A 17,081-nucleotide genomic window follows, 5' to 3' on the forward strand; every position below is an offset into this window, starting at 1 on the left:
TTATTTTAGGATTATTCTCTAGAATCTTATGATAGAAATATTCCTCGTAGCCTTCTCTACACATTTACAATATATTCATATATTAACTTTAGTTTAAGCTATGTTTAATTCCATGATATTCACTCGTATTACTCATCAATAGAATATCGTGCTAAGGAATTTGCTTATTCTTTAAGCCAATCATGATTCAACGATATTATCACATTGATTAGATTGACACCTGTCATAGAATTATTATAAATATTGCTCATGTAATAGCGCAGAGCAACCGTGACGTCAACAACGAAGACAAACGAGAAATTCAGACAAACAAACTTATAGTTTACTTTCAGCAGATAATTTTCACAGCCGATCGCAGTTGATCTTAGTTTAATAATAATAATAAGAACTTTATTAATGTCTCTATTTCTTCTAGCCGGGCACAAGTGCCCTACCAAGTACAATTCCTTTACTTTGTTAAGTATATCTAGTCAAATACCCTGTCGTACTGTAGCCTTAAGGAGGCTCTGGGTAGTTTTGGTCTGGCACACCTAGCCACATTGAAACGGCTACAACTTCGTCTTGAATAACTCCATCTGCAAGCACTTTTCACACAATGTCAAGAAAGGATTAAAGGTTTCAAAAATGATTAATTAGTTTAAAGCGGTTTTTTCGTTATGACGTAATGATGACATCATAGAAATCGTTTATCGCTTATTTTCTCCAAAACTAGACCTAACTTAATACACTCAACACTCATGGTACGACCCTGGGTTCAAATCCTTTATTTTGTTAAGTATATCTAGTCAAATATCCTGTCATACTGTAGCCTTAATACACTCAACAATCATGGTACGATCCTGGGTTCAAATCCTTTACTTTGTTAAGTATATCTAGTCAAATATCCTGTCGTACTGTAGCCTTAATACACTCAACACTCATGGTACGACCCTGGGTTCAAATCCTTCACTTTGTTAAGTATATCTAGTTAAATATCCTGTCGTACTGCAGCCTTAAGTGCGCGATTACACGGAGCATTTTTCTCTGCAACATGTCTTTCAACGACGTTGCCAAACAAGCTGCAAGAGGTTTTACACTGTGCAAAGGAGAAGCAATCGTTAACAAAAGTAGAAACACATTCTACTTGATGCAAAGATTGCTACACCTTATCACTCAACATTTGCTTTTAAATAGCGCAGCGCAACCGTAACGTCATAAAAACGAAGACAAAGGCGAAAATCGGAAAAACAAACTCACAAATTTACTTTCAGCAGATAATTTTCACAGCCGATCGCAGTTGATCTTAGTTTGCATGGGTCATTATTGTAACTTTAAGTAAAAATAATAAAATCGGTTCGTATAATCCTCGTAGGGGTTAAACAGAATGCAATGTTTGTCTGAATCTTTAAGCTATTTTTAAAATCAGTGCGCTGCGCTATTACTCTGTACGTCACTGACTAGCCTCATGTTTACATGGAAGCATAAAAGCGTTTTCACATGCATGACAGTGTAGTCAGTGGCAGGTCGGTGCAGAACAATAGTTATTCAAATTGGTTGCCATATTTTGATACGGTGTATGATGATTCAATCTAAAAAGCAAAACAAAGCAATTTGAAGCAGCTGTATATTAAAGAGAAACACCGGCTAGAGCTTGTCGTTTGGTTTAATGATTCTTAACACTTATTTATAAGTTCGTTTTATCAAACATTAAAAATATCTTACATCGTGTCCAACACAAAATGAACCCCCCTCCCCTCCCCCCTCGTGCAAAGTAGGGGCATTTTGCATGACGTTGCCCCACGTTGATAATATTGGAAGCACCGAGCAAACACCGGGTTTTTGACGACCCGACTTTATATCCCGTAAGGTAGCACCGAGCAAACACCTAGTTTTTGACGACCCGACTTAATATCCCGTGAGGTCATACCGAGCAAACACCGGGTTTTTAACGTCCCGCCTTTATATCCGCTAAGGTATAACTGATGATATAACTCAGACTAACTGATTTAGAAATAAACGCCAGTTATAGTTATATTAATGAAACTTACAAATCCCGGACACAACGGGATTTTATGCACTTTCTTAAAGAACGATCAATTAGATATATAAAAATGTCGATATAAGAGTTCAGCATGGCTAACATCACGCACAAGTTTAGATAATGGTATGCATTGAATTCCAAAGTAAACCTCTTAGCTCCTCCCATTAGAGTGTGTACCTCTGGTTACGCCCTACACACATTTTACCCCTTTGCTTAGTTATTTTAGAAATATTCTCTAGAATCTTATGATAGAAATATTACTCGTAGCCTTCTCTATACATTTACAATATCTTCATATATTAACATTAGTTTAAGCTATGTTTAATTCCATGATATTCACTCGTATTACTCATCAATAGAATATCGTGCTAAGGAATTTGCTTATTCCTTTAGCCAATCATGATTCAACGATATTATCACATTGATTAGATTGACACCTGTCATAGAATTATTATAAATATTGCTCATGTAATAGCGCAGAGCAACCGTGACGTCAACAACGAAGACAAACGAGAAATTCAGACAAACAAACTTATAGTTTACTTTCAGCAGATAATTTTCACAGCCGATCGCAGTTGATCTTAGTTTAATAATAATAATAAGAACTTTATTAATGTCTCTATTTCTTCTAGCCGGGCACAAGTGCCCTACCAAGTACAATTCCTTTACTTTGTTAAGTATATCTAGTCAAATATCCTGTCGTAGTGTGTAGCCTTAATACACTCAACACTCATGGTACGACCCTGGGTTCAAATCCTTCACTTTGTTAAGTATATCTAGTTAAATATCCTGTCGTACTGCAGCCTTAAATGCGCGATTACACGGAGCAATTTTCTCTGCAACTTGTCTTTCAACGACGTTGCCAAACGAGTTGCAAGAGGGTTTACGCTGCGCAAAGGAGAAGCAATCGTTAACAAAAGTAGAAACACATTCTACTTGATGCAAAGATTGCTACACCTTGTCACGCAACATTTGCTTTCAAATAGCGCAGCGCAACCGTGACGTCATAAAAACGAAGACAAAGGCGAAAATCGGAAAAACAAACTTACAAATTTACTTTCAGCAGATAATTTTCACAGCCGATCGCAGTTGATCTTAGTTTACATGGGTTATTATTGTAACTTTAAGTAAAAATAATAAAATCGGTTCGTATATTCCTCGTAGGGGTTAAACAGAATGCAATGTTTGTCTGAATCTTTAAGCTATTTTTAGAATCAGTGCGCTGCGCTATTACTCTGTACGTCACTGACTAGCCTCATGTTTACATGGAAGCATAAAAGCGTTTTCACATGCATGACAGTGTAGTCAGTGGCAGGTCGGTGCAGAACAATAGTTGTTCAAATTGGTTGCCATATTTTGATACGGTGTATGATGATTCAATCTAAAAAGCAAAACAAAGCAATTTGAAGCAGCTGTATATTAAAGAGAAACACCGGCTAGAGCTTGTCGTTTGGTTTAATGATTCTTAACACTTATTTATAAGTTCGTTTTATCAAACATTAAAAATATCTTACATCGTGTCCAACACAAAATGAACCCCCCTCCCCTCCCCCCTCGTGCAAAGTAGGGGCATTTTGCATGACGTTGCCCCACGTTGATAATATTGGAAGCACCGAGCAAACACCGGGTTTTTGACGACCCGACTTTATATCCCGTAAGGTAGCACCGAGCAAACACCTAGTTTTTGACGACCCGACTTAATATCCCGTGAGGTCATACCGAGCAAACACCGGGTTTTTAACGTCCCGCCTTTATATCCGCTAAGGTATAACTGATGATATAACTCAGACTAACTGATTTAGAAATAAACGCCAGTTATAGTTATATTAATGAAACTTACAAATCCCGGACACAACGGGATTTTATGCACTTTCTTAAAGAACGATCAATTAGATATATAAAAATGTCGATATAAGAGTTCAGCATGGCTAACATCACGCACAAGTTTAGATAATGGTATGCATTGAATTCCAAAGTAAACCTCTTAGCTCCTCCCATTAGAGTGTGTACCTCTGGTTACGCCCTACACACATTTTACCCCTTTGCTTAGTTATTTTAGAAATATTCTCTAGAATCTTATGATAGAAATATTACTCGTAGCCTTCTCTATACATTTACAATATCTTCATATATTAACATTAGTTTAAGCTATGTTTAATTCCATGATATTCACTCGTATTACTCATCAATAGAATATCGTGCTAAGGAATTTGCTTATTCCTTTAGCCAATCATGATTCAACGATATTATCACATTGATTAGATTGACACCTGTCATAGAATTATTATAAATATTGCTCATGTAATAGCGCAGAGCAACCGTGACGTCAACAACGAAGACAAACGAGAAATTCAGACAAACAAACTTATAGTTTACTTTCAGCAGATAATTTTCACAGCCGATCGCAGTTGATCTTAGTTTAATAATAATAATAAGAACTTTATTAATGTCTCTATTTCTTCTAGCCGGGCACAAGTGCCCTACCAAGTACGATTCCTTTACTTTGTTAAGTATATCTAGTCAAATATCCTGTCGTAGTGTGTAGCCTTAATACACTCAACACTCATGGTACGACCCTGGGTTCAAATCCTTCACTTTGTTAAGTATATCTAGTTAAATATCCTGTCGTACTGCAGCCTTAAATGCGCGATTACACGGAGCAATTTTCTCTGCAACTTGTCTTTCAACGACGTTGCCAAACGAGTTGCAAGAGGGTTTACGCTGCGCAAAGGAGAAGCAATCGTTAACAAAAGTAGAAACACATTCTACTTGATGCAAAGATTGCTACACCTTGTCACGCAACATTTGCTTTCAAATAGCGCAGCGCAACCGTGACGTCATAAAAACGAAGACAAAGGCGAAAATCGGAAAAACAAACTTACAAATTTACTTTCAGCAGATAATTTTCACAGCCGATCGCAGTTGATCTTAGTTTACATGGGTTATTATTGTAACTTTAAGTAAAAATAATAAAATCGGTTCGTATATTCCTCGTAGGGGTTAAACAGAATGCAATGTTTGTCTGAATCTTTAAGCTATTTTTAGAATCAGTGCGCTGCGCTATTACTCTGTACGTCACTGACTAGCCTCATGTTTACATGGAAGCATAAAAGCGTTTTCACATGCATGACAGTGTAGTCAGTGGCAGGTCGGTGCAGAACAATAGTTGTTCAAATTGGTTGCCATATTTTGATACGGTGTATGATGATTCAATCTAAAAAGCAAAACAAAGCAATTTGAAGCAGCTGTATATTAAAGAGAAACACCGGCTAGAGCTTGTCGTTTGGTTTAATGATTCTTAACACTTATTTATAAGTTCGTTTTATCAAACATTAAAAATATCTTACATCGTGTCCAACACAAAATGAACCCCCCTCCCCTCCCCCCTCGTGCAAAGTAGGGGCATTTTGCATGACGTTGCCCCACGTTGATAATATTGGAAGCACCGAGCAAACACCGGGTTTTTGACGACCCGACTTTATATCCCGTAAGGTAGCACCGAGCAAACACCTAGTTTTTGACGACCCGACTTAATATCCCGTGAGGTCATACCGAGCAAACACCGGGTTTTTAACGTCCCGCCTTTATATCCGCTAAGGTATAACTGATGATATAACTCAGACTAACTGATTTAGAAATAAACGCCAGTTATAGTTATATTAATGAAACTTACAAATCCCGGACACAACGGGATTTTATGCACTTTCTTAAAGAACGATCAATTAGATATATAAAAATGTCGATATAAGAGTTCAGCATGGCTAACATCACGCACAAGTTTAGATAATGGTATGCATTGAATTCCAAAGTAAACCTCTTAGCTCCTCCCATTAGAGTGTGTACCTCTGGTTACGCCCTACACACATTTTACCCCTTTGCTTAGTTATTTTAGAAATATTCTCTAGAATCTTATGATAGAAATATTACTCGTAGCCTTCTCTATACATTTACAATATCTTCATATATTAACATTAGTTTAAGCTATGTTTAATTCCATGATATTCACTCGTATTACTCATCAATAGAATATCGTGCTAAGGAATTTGCTTATTCCTTTAGCCAATCATGATTCAACGATATTATCACATTGATTAGATTGACACCTGTCATAGAATTATTATAAATATTGCTCATGTAATAGCGCAGAGCAACCGTGACGTCAACAACGAAGACAAACGAGAAATTCAGACAAACAAACTTATAGTTTACTTTCAGCAGATAATTTTCACAGCCGATCGCAGTTGATCTTAGTTTAATAATAATAATAAGAACTTTATTAATGTCTCTATTTCTTCTAGCCGGGCACAAGTGCCCTACCAAGTACAATTCCTTTACTTTGTTAAGTATATCTAGTCAAATATCCTGTCGTAGTGTGTAGCCTTAATACACTCAACACTCATGGTACGACCCTGGGTTCAAATCCTTCACTTTGTTAAGTATATCTAGTTAAATATCCTGTCGTACTGCAGCCTTAAATGCGCGATTACACGGAGCAATTTTCTCTGCAACTTGTCTTTCAACGACGTTGCCAAACGAGTTGCAAGAGGGTTTACGCTGCGCAAAGGAGAAGCAATCGTTAACAAAAGTAGAAACACATTCTACTTGATGCAAAGATTGCTACACCTTGTCACGCAACATTTGCTTTCAAATAGCGCAGCGCAACCGTGACGTCATAAAAACGAAGACAAAGGCGAAAATCGGAAAAACAAACTTACAAATTTACTTTCAGCAGATAATTTTCACAGCCGATCGCAGTTGATCTTAGTTTACATGGGTTATTATTGTAACTTTAAGTAAAAATAATAAAATCGGTTCGTATATTCCTCGTAGGGGTTAAACAGAATGCAATGTTTGTCTGAATCTTTAAGCTATTTTTAGAATCAGTGCGCTGCGCTATTACTCTGTACGTCACTGACTAGCCTCATGTTTACATGGAAGCATAAAAGCGTTTTCACATGCATGACAGTGTAGTCAGTGGCAGGTCGGTGCAGAACAATAGTTGTTCAAATTGGTTGCCATATTTTGATACGGTGTATGATGATTCAATCTAAAAAGCAAAACAAAGCAATTTGAAGCAGCTGTATATTAAAGAGAAACACCGGCTAGAGCTTGTCGTTTGGTTTAATGATTCTTAACACTTATTTATAAGTTCGTTTTATCAAACATTAAAAATATCTTACATCGTGTCCAACACAAAATGAACCCCCCTCCCCTCCCCCCTCGTGCAAAGTAGGGGCATTTTGCATGACGTTGCCCCACGTTGATAATATTGGAAGCACCGAGCAAACACCGGGTTTTTGACGACCCGACTTTATATCCCGTAAGGTAGCACCGAGCAAACACCTAGTTTTTGACGACCCGACTTAATATCCCGTGAGGTCATACCGAGCAAACACCGGGTTTTTAACGTCCCGCCTTTATATCCGCTAAGGTATAACTGATGATATAACTCAGACTAACTGATTTAGAAATAAACGCCAGTTATAGTTATATTAATGAAACTTACAAATCCCGGACACAACGGGATTTTATGCACTTTCTTAAAGAACGATCAATTAGATATATAAAAATGTCGATATAAGAGTTCAGCATGGCTAACATCACGCACAAGTTTAGATAATGGTATGCATTGAATTCCAAAGTAAACCTCTTAGCTCCTCCCATTAGAGTGTGTACCTCTGGTTACGCCCTACACACATTTTACCCCTTTGCTTAGTTATTTTAGAAATATTCTCTAGAATCTTATGATAGAAATATTACTCGTAGCCTTCTCTATACATTTACAATATCTTCATATATTAACATTAGTTTAAGCTATGTTTAATTCCATGATATTCACTCGTATTACTCATCAATAGAATATCGTGCTAAGGAATTTGCTTATTCCTTTAGCCAATCATGATTCAACGATATTATCACATTGATTAGATTGACACCTGTCATAGAATTATTATAAATATTGCTCATGTAATAGCGCAGAGCAACCGTGACGTCAACAACGAAGACAAACGAGAAATTCAGACAAACAAACTTATAGTTTACTTTCAGCAGATAATTTTCACAGCCGATCGCAGTTGATCTTAGTTTAATAATAATAATAAGAACTTTATTAATGTCTCTATTTCTTCTAGCCGGGCACAAGTGCCCTACCAAGTACAATTCCTTTACTTTGTTAAGTATATCTAGTCAAATATCCTGTCGTAGTGTGTAGCCTTAATACACTCAACACTCATGGTACGACCCTGGGTTCAAATCCTTCACTTTGTTAAGTATATCTAGTTAAATATCCTGTCGTACTGCAGCCTTAAATGCGCGATTACACGGAGCAATTTTCTCTGCAACTTGTCTTTCAACGACGTTGCCAAACGAGTTGCAAGAGGGTTTACGCTGCGCAAAGGAGAAGCAATCGTTAACAAAAGTAGAAACACATTCTACTTGATGCAAAGATTGCTACACCTTGTCACGCAACATTTGCTTTCAAATAGCGCAGCGCAACCGTGACGTCATAAAAACGAAGACAAAGGCGAAAATCGGAAAAACAAACTTACAAATTTACTTTCAGCAGATAATTTTCACAGCCGATCGCAGTTGATCTTAGTTTACATGGGTTATTATTGTAACTTTAAGTAAAAATAATAAAATCGGTTCGTATATTCCTCGTAGGGGTTAAACAGAATGCAATGTTTGTCTGAATCTTTAAGCTATTTTTAGAATCAGTGCGCTGCGCTATTACTCTGTACGTCACTGACTAGCCTCATGTTTACATGGAAGCATAAAAGCGTTTTCACATGCATGACAGTGTAGTCAGTGGCAGGTCGGTGCAGAACAATAGTTGTTCAAATTGGTTGCCATATTTTGATACGGTGTATGATGATTCAATCTAAAAAGCAAAACAAAGCAATTTGAAGCAGCTGTATATTAAAGAGAAACACCGGCTAGAGCTTGTCGTTTGGTTTAATGATTCTTAACACTTATTTATAAGTTCGTTTTATCAAACATTAAAAATATCTTACATCGTGTCCAACACAAAATGAACCCCCCTCCCCTCCCCCCTCGTGCAAAGTAGGGGCATTTTGCATGACGTTGCCCCACGTTGATAATATTGGAAGCACCGAGCAAACACCGGGTTTTTGACGACCCGACTTTATATCCCGTAAGGTAGCACCGAGCAAACACCTAGTTTTTGACGACCCGACTTAATATCCCGTGAGGTTATACCGAGCAAACACCGGGTTTTTAACGTCCCGCCTTTATATCCGCTAAGGTATAACTGATGATATAACTCAAGCTAACTGATTTAGAAATAAACGCCAGTTATAGTTATATTAATGAAACTTACAAATCCCGGACACACAACGGGATTTTATGCACCTTCTTAAAGAACGATCAATTAGATATATAAAAATGTCTATATAAGAGTTCAGCATGGCTAACATCACGCACAAGTTTAGATAATGGTATGCATTGAATTCCAAAGTAAACCTCTTAGCTCCTCCCATTAGAGTGTGTACCTCTGGTTACGCCCTACACACATTTTACCCCTTTGCTCAGTTATTTTAGGAATATTCTCTAGAATCTTATGATAGAAATATTACTCGTAGCCTTCTCTATACATTTACAATATCTTCATATATTAACATTAGTTTAAGCTATGTTTAATTCCATGATATTCACTCGTATTACTCATCAATAGAATATCGTGCTAAGGAATTTGCTTATTCTTTTAGCCAATCATAATTCGACGATATTATCACATTGATTAGATTGACACCTGTCATAGAATTATTATAAATATTGCTCATGTAATAGCGCAGAGCAACCGTGACGTCAACAAAGAAGACAAACGAGAAATTCAGACAAACAAACTTATAGTTTACTTTCAGCAGATAATTTTCACAGCCGATCGCAGTTGATCTTAGTTTAATAATAATAATAAGAACTTTATTACTGTCTCTATTTCTTCTAGCCGGGCACAAGTGCCCTACTAAGTACAAATCCTTTACTTTGTTAAGTACATCTAGTCAAATATCCAATCGTACTGTAGCCTTAATACACTCAACACTCATGGTACGACCCTGGGTTCAAATCCTTCACTTTGTTAAGTATATCTACGTTAAACAGAATGCAATGTTTGTCTGAATCTTTAAGCTATTTTTAAAATCAGTGCGCTGTGCTATTACTCTCTACGTCACTGACTAGCCTCATGTTTACATGGAAGCATAAAAGCGTTTTCACATGCATGACAGTGTAGTCAGTGGCAGGTCGGTGCAGAACAATAGTTATTCAAATTGGTCGCCATATTTTGATACGGTGTATGATGATTCAATAATAAAATAATAAAAATAATTAACTTTGTTTATAGATACATTTGTGGTCCTCTGTTAACGTTTCTAGTTAATTAGGGACGGGACCGCCATTGAAGGTCTAACCATTTGTAGATGTAATTACAAAGGCAGCACCCTCTCCTCCGTTATTTTAAGACCCTGAGTGTTAGTCCGGCCGAGGCTTGAACAACGACCTCCCGCACAACAGACCGACGCTCTTACCTACTGAGCTAACCGGGTGGCGGTTAAAACTAAAAAGCAAAACAAAGCAATTTGAAGCAGCTGTATATTAAAGAGAAACACCGGCTAGAGCTTGTCGTTGGGTTTAATGATTCTTAACACTTATTTATAAGTTCGTTTTATCAAACATTAAAAATATCTTACATCGTGTCCAACACAAAATGAACCCCCCTCCCCTCCCCCCTCGTGCAAAGTAGGGGCATTTTGCATGACGTTGCCCCACGTTGATAATATTGGAAGCACCGAGCAAACACCGGGTTTTTGACGACCCGACTTTATATCCCGTAAGGTAGCACCGAGCAAACACCTAGTTTTTGACGACCCGACTTAATATCCCGTGAGGTCATACCGAGCAAACACCGGGTTTTTAACGTCCCGCCTTTATATCCGCTAAGGTATAACTGATGATATAACTCAGACTAACTGATTTAGAAATAAACGCCAGTTATAGTTATATTAATGAAACTTACAAATCCCGGACACAACGGGATTTTATGCCCCTTCTTTCCCCGGTAGCCGGGTATTTGACTCGTTAAATTTGCTAGGCTTGTTGTCCAACAACATAGCTACCATAAAAGCACAGTGTATTGGAAAGAATGGGCACTGCACAGTACTGCACATTTTACACCTGTTTTTCTTAAAGTTAACACCGGACAATCTTGTTTGTATTAAAAGTACTTGACCCCTCCCTCCTGGGGATACTGTTTGCTAACCTACCAATCAAACCTATTACTAGTTTGGTTTGAGCCTTCGCTTCTGTAGAGCAGCGGCAGCTGTACCAGGCCTGTAACCATGGGATACCTGAGTGACAGGTGTTTGGCTGGACGGTTGAGGCGAATCTTCAGAAGTTCTCCGAGTACCTGGTGGGTCTGCTAAAACTCTACCAAAAAAACATGGCCGCCGTTAAAACCCTCTATAGAAGATGACAATCTGCTGCAGCACCACCATATTATCCCCTCCATGGTTAAGGGGGGAACTGGGCCAAGTTGATATTGTATTGCATTGTGAGACTGTCTAGGGGACGCCATCTGAGAAATGTTTACCCTTAAACAGTCCCACAACGCACTGCAATGCCAACTCAACCCAGTGTTTTTCTCAACCTCTGAATGGCTGATATGGAGTTGCTTGTACCCATGCTAGACCAGAATGCATCATGCCTAGAGATCCCAATAATTATATATTGATAATTTATTAATTATCGATACCTGTAACGCCTGAGAGCTCTGACAGGAGCTGAAGACGACCTCGGCTCAGTCTGTACCACAGCTGAAGCCGATGGAGGGTTCCTGGGAACCACCGTAGATATCGATTGATTTTCATTGACGTCCAAGCCCAACTTATTCTTTAGTAACAGTTCTACTTTTTCTTCTGTGGATGTTGGTCGATACCTTGCAAGGGAATGCACGTATATGTCAGTATTGAATTTTAGGTGGGAGGGGTAGAGTGGATTGTATTCCACAGGAAGACCAAGATAAAGAAAGGTCAGACATCTGATAAGCAGCCAGCCAAGTCATTACACGTTTAGTTTTAGGGGGAGTGGTGGAGTTAATTGTATTCCACAGGAAGACCATGATAAAGAAAGGTCAAACCTCTGATAAGCATCCAAGGGAAACATGGCTTTCCATAAGAATGGTTATTGTATGAGTGGGAAACATACTGTACTGACTTACAGCACATACATGGTACGACATGCCGTAACATTGAAATGGCTTTCAATAAGAATGGTTATTGTACGAGTGGGAAACTTACAGCACATACAAGGTATGACATGCCGTAACATTCAAAATGGCTTCCCATTGTCTTCAGTAATTCATCCAATCACATAGCATAGTTACGGCTACAGTACAGCTATACATTTGCCGTATAATTTCCCACTCATACCAAAACCACTGTACATATAATGTCTTGATCAATACCTTCTTATCCTAAACTCTCCAGAAGTGTGTGGTCGTTGGAGATCCCTCCCCACCAGGGGTGCTGTAGGTAATGATCTCCCCAAAGGAGATGGTCTTTTGTGACGATGTTCTTTGGGTGGGGGAGGGGAGGGTGACATTTCTGGTCGAGGAATGGTTGGTGATGCCGAGGAAATGGAGTCAGCTGCTTCAGTTTTTCTTGGTGAGGAAAAAGGAGATTCCCTGAAATGTGAACAACATCTCTTTTTGAGTTTTTTATTTTTGTATGCTCAAGATATTAGGTTTCTTCTGGCTAATGATCTTAGTTATATCATTCAACCCTTCATTAATTATTATTATTTATAATTATTAATGTTCTTATCATCAGTATCATCGTTGTCATCATCATCACCATAATTTATCATCATCACCATCTGGCATCATCATGGTCATCATCACCATCATTGCTTTAATCATCATCCTTATCTCATTACCAATATCTCTGTCATCCTTATCCTCATCTTCACTGTCATCATCATCTTCACCGTCATCATCATCATCAGTGTCATCACCATCACAATCATTAACATTATCATCACTATCATCAACCTTATCTTCACTATCATCATCATCATCAACATTATTATCACTATCATCATCAACATTATCTTCACTATCGTCATCATCATCAACATTATCATCACTATCATCATCAATATTATCACTATTACCATCATCATCATCAGTGTCATCACCATCACAAACATTATCATAGCTATCATCATCATTGGCATCATAATGTGTAGTCATTACTCACCCTTCTGATTGGCTAGATTCTGTATCGCCACTCGTTGGTAACTTATGATCTTCCTCTAAGAATCTTAACAAACAAAGAATAATATGATGATAATATTTCAGGGACTGGCCTGAAAGTACATGGCCACTTATCACTTCACTTTCACTGTAGCCTTTAGACGTCATCAAGTTACAATACTGAAGAAATAGAATACACCACACAAGCTGTCTGCAGTTATAAAGCACAGAGGGATTGGTAGAACATGAGAGAAGTGTTGGGAGAAGATTATTGAAGAGATTATTGAAGTCAATATTTATAGAGAGACATCCAGGTTAGTTTAACGGGAGTCCTGATATGACATAATGACAGTAAATTTACAGCATATAGATATAATAGACATAGCATGGATTTGACAATCATATAGATTAAGTACCATAAATTCAATCCCTTCTTTAAATCATATTTGCTTAGGATTGCATTACTATACTAACCCCCCCCCCCCCCCCCCCTCCAACTATACCCTTTCTCCCTCCCACCCCACCCCATGTCCAAAATGTAATTAATTCTTAAGATTAAAATTAATACATTAATTTATCAAATTGCCTTGTTTTGTCACTCACTTTGCAAACTGTTGCCTCCATTCCCTCAGCTCCGTGAAGACATCGTGTTTTGAAGGGAATTGTTTGTTGTTTTCTTCTTCGTAGCTTTTTTCAGGAGTATGAATTGGTGAGTTGGTGGTAAAAGGAGGGATATCTGAATTAAAAGCCTTGATATTCTGTTAAAAATAAGAAATATAAATGAATGAATGAATCAGACGGAGTTAGTGAGTTGGTCAGTCAGTCGGTCAGTCAGTCAGTCAGTCCATCAGTCATCCAGTGGATTGGTCAGTGAGCCAGTCAGATATATCTGTCAGTACTAACCTTTCTTCTTGCCTTAAGGGCTTTTGAGATATTTCCACAGATTACCTCACCAGAACCTAAACAAGAAAACAACCATAAAAAAGAGACTATGAGTGATTCTTCTGAAGTACTTCTGAAGATCTTGAAGCACGTTTCAGAAAAGACAATGTGGTTGTTCTATTCTAAAATGAACATCTTAACAATTGCAAAATCCAGAACTTCTTTACATCACACTTTGGTACTTTTTTCTAAAATGTAAATCAAATCCTACCATGGGTAAGATCACTGCTGTCGTCGCCCTGAAATATACCAGACAGCTCGGAACTATTGCCAGAAGCACCTAAAGATGAACCTGGACGCTGACCAATAGAGCTTCCTGGACGTTGCCTCATAGCTGATGATGGTCTCTGCCTGGACATGGCTGTTTTGGGTCTGGTATTTTTCCTGGCTGATGCTGGCCTTGCTGCTGCTACTGGTTTGGATGGTTCTGATGAGCAAGTTGATATTTCATAATATCAGCAGAAGCAACAACATTAAAATAGTGGTGTAATGATGTTGATGAATGATGATGATGATGAAAAATAATGGTGGTGATGGTGATGATCATGGTGGTGATGGTGATGATGATGGTGATGATGATGGTGATGATGATGATGATGGTGATGATGCTGAAAAATAATGGTGGTGATGGTGATGATGATGGTGATGATGATAGTGATGATGATGGTGATGATGATGGTGGTGATGATGATGATGATGGTGATGATGTTGGTGATGATGATGGTGATAATGATGGTGAATGATGGTGATGATGGTGAAAGTGATGATAATGATGGTGAATGATGGTGATGATGGTGGTGATGATGATGGTGGTGATGGTGATGATGATTATGGTGATGATGGTGGTGATGATGATGTGAATATGATGGTGATGGTGATGATGATGATGGTGATGCTGCTGCTGATGATGGTGTTGATGATGGTGATGATGATGATCATGGTGAATAATGATGATGATCATGGTGAATGATGATGATGGTGATGATGATGACATACCTGTTTCCTCCTGCTCATTCTCTACTGTTTTGAGAGCATTACTAATCAGCTGCCATTCCTCCTTCAAGTGATTAGGTACCCTTGCACTCTTAGCAGATTCTGGCATGTCCCTCAAAACATCCTTCCCACCAACCTTCTCCACCAAGAACGGTTCGTCATCCAGTATCTTCAACCTTGGTACCGCTTGATGGATGGATTTACGGTATTCATAGCCTGCCATTTCCTAATAATTATTATGATCAAATTACTAATGATTTATGAGGTAAGCACAACAGAAATTATTCCTCGGTACACTGTAGAAGTCAAGAAATAGACCAGTTTGGAATGCCAAATTACCGCTGTGTTCAAATAGTGTCGAAGCATTGCTTTCTTTAACTTCTACAACTATGTCAGGTTTATGGGCACTGTTTTCTGGAGCTTCTGTTACTGTATGTATCCATTCAGCTTCTAGGTTGGTCTCCTTTTCATTATTGTTATTATCATTATTATCATTTATTATCATTTTTATTTGTGAGTGGGCTCCCGGATGAAAGATATTATTATTATCATTATTATTATTCATGCAGGCTTAAAATAATATTTATTAAAGGCGTATTAAACGTATTTTTACATGATAGTTTTGATTCATTAGCTTTTTAATTATAAATCAAGCCAAGCTTCAGAGCATCTTGCTCTGCATCATGTATCTTAACTCGGCTTACAAACACTTATTGAATGTATTTTTACCTCGGCAGAAGAGTTGGCATGTGGTGCAACACAAACAGGTTTTCCCTCAAGATTAAGACTCTTGAGTGACGAGCACAGTGAAAGAAACTCTACTTGCGACAGGTCGTCAATCAGGTTTCCTTCCAAGTCCAAGACCTCTAGGTTATCCAACATACTGACTGGGCTAACGTCATTGATGTCGTTAAATGCAACAAATTACTCCTGTCAATCAATCACATTAAAACATGTCACATGATACAATGAGCTTGATTTGTATTTAAAGAAATATAAAACGTGTGCGCATGATGTGTGCAGTTATAAAACACGCAGGGGTTAGCAGAACACGAGAGATGTGTTAGGAGAAGCTTGACGGGTAGCGGAGTGCTTCTCAACACTTCTCAAGTGTTCTGTCAATCCCAAAGTGCTTTATAACTCCACACAGCACAGCAAGCAAGTTTTTTTCTTTTATAAAATGCAAATTACAGGAATGACAAAACTGGAAGTTTCTTCAAGCTCTTAAGGAGGCTGTTTTTTCTTGAGCACATGCTCACTCTAGATCCAATGACATAAAACTTGCAAAAGGAAAATTTTGTCCTTAAAAATTTACCATGACCAATAACACCATCATCATTATCATTTGTCATCACCACGACCAACAACACCAATATCATTATCAACATCACCACGACCAACAACACCAACATCATCATCATTGTCATCATCATCATCACCACAACAAACACCAACATCATCATCATGACCATCACCACGACCAACAACACCAACATCATCATCAACATCACCACGACCAACAACATCACCACAACCAACACCAACACTACCATCATATTATTATCATCAACATCCAAGCGAAGCAGAGATTTAGCTTCTCGGCAGTGCAGGGTTATTCAGCGCAGCTTAGAAAAGAAGCGTTAAAAATCTCAGGCAACCTTGGTGCGAAGAGGAGCGAAGCAACGATGGGTTGCCCCATACGAAATTTTACCAGTGGATGGATTACAAGATGTTAAAATAATTATATGGAAATCGAGCGTTAATTTCAACTAATGGTCGACACAGCTGTGTTGTGACCTCATTTCATGGAAAACTATATGTTTTTATTCCTCGTCATCATGATGAAGTGCATTTATT

At 38.1% G+C, this 17,081-nt stretch overlaps 1 protein-coding gene across 4 annotated transcripts in view; it reads right to left on the reverse strand.

Annotated features, from left to right (window-relative positions):
* Positions 1-8,956: 8,956 nt before the first annotated feature.
* LOC148913094 (uncharacterized) overlaps positions 8,957-17,081 on the reverse strand; it is a 44,068-nt gene continuing 35,943 nt past the window's right edge. For 3 of the 4 annotated variants that reach the window (XM_089027006.1, XM_089027007.1, XM_089027008.1), the window contains 9 exons: positions 15,954-16,154; positions 15,228-15,450; positions 14,443-14,658; positions 14,193-14,248; positions 13,893-14,047; positions 13,294-13,356; positions 12,501-12,719; positions 11,790-11,972; positions 8,957-11,464 (listed from right to left, as the gene is read on the reverse strand). In XM_089027006.1, coding sequence (XP_088883132.1) covers positions 11,317-11,464; positions 11,790-11,972; positions 12,501-12,719; positions 13,294-13,356; positions 13,893-14,047; positions 14,193-14,248; positions 14,443-14,658; positions 15,228-15,450; positions 15,954-16,106 — 1,416 coding nt within the window. In that variant the 5' untranslated portion in view covers positions 16,107-16,154 and the 3' untranslated portion in view covers positions 8,957-11,316. Of the gene's footprint in view, positions 11,465-11,789; positions 11,973-12,500; positions 12,720-13,293; positions 13,357-13,892; positions 14,048-14,192; positions 14,249-14,442; positions 14,659-15,227; positions 15,451-15,563; positions 15,718-15,953; positions 16,155-17,081 lie in introns of those variants that run through there. The other variant, XM_089027009.1, reaches the window with a different exon arrangement.

The sequence above is a fragment of the Actinia tenebrosa genome, unplaced genomic scaffold, assembly GCF_029948245.1.
Source record: "Actinia tenebrosa isolate PJP-AT-01 unplaced genomic scaffold, QUT_ActTen_1.0 PGA_scaffold10__47_contigs__length_13832649, whole genome shotgun sequence".
Classification (NCBI taxonomy): Eukaryota; Metazoa; Cnidaria; class Anthozoa; order Actiniaria; family Actiniidae; genus Actinia; species Actinia tenebrosa.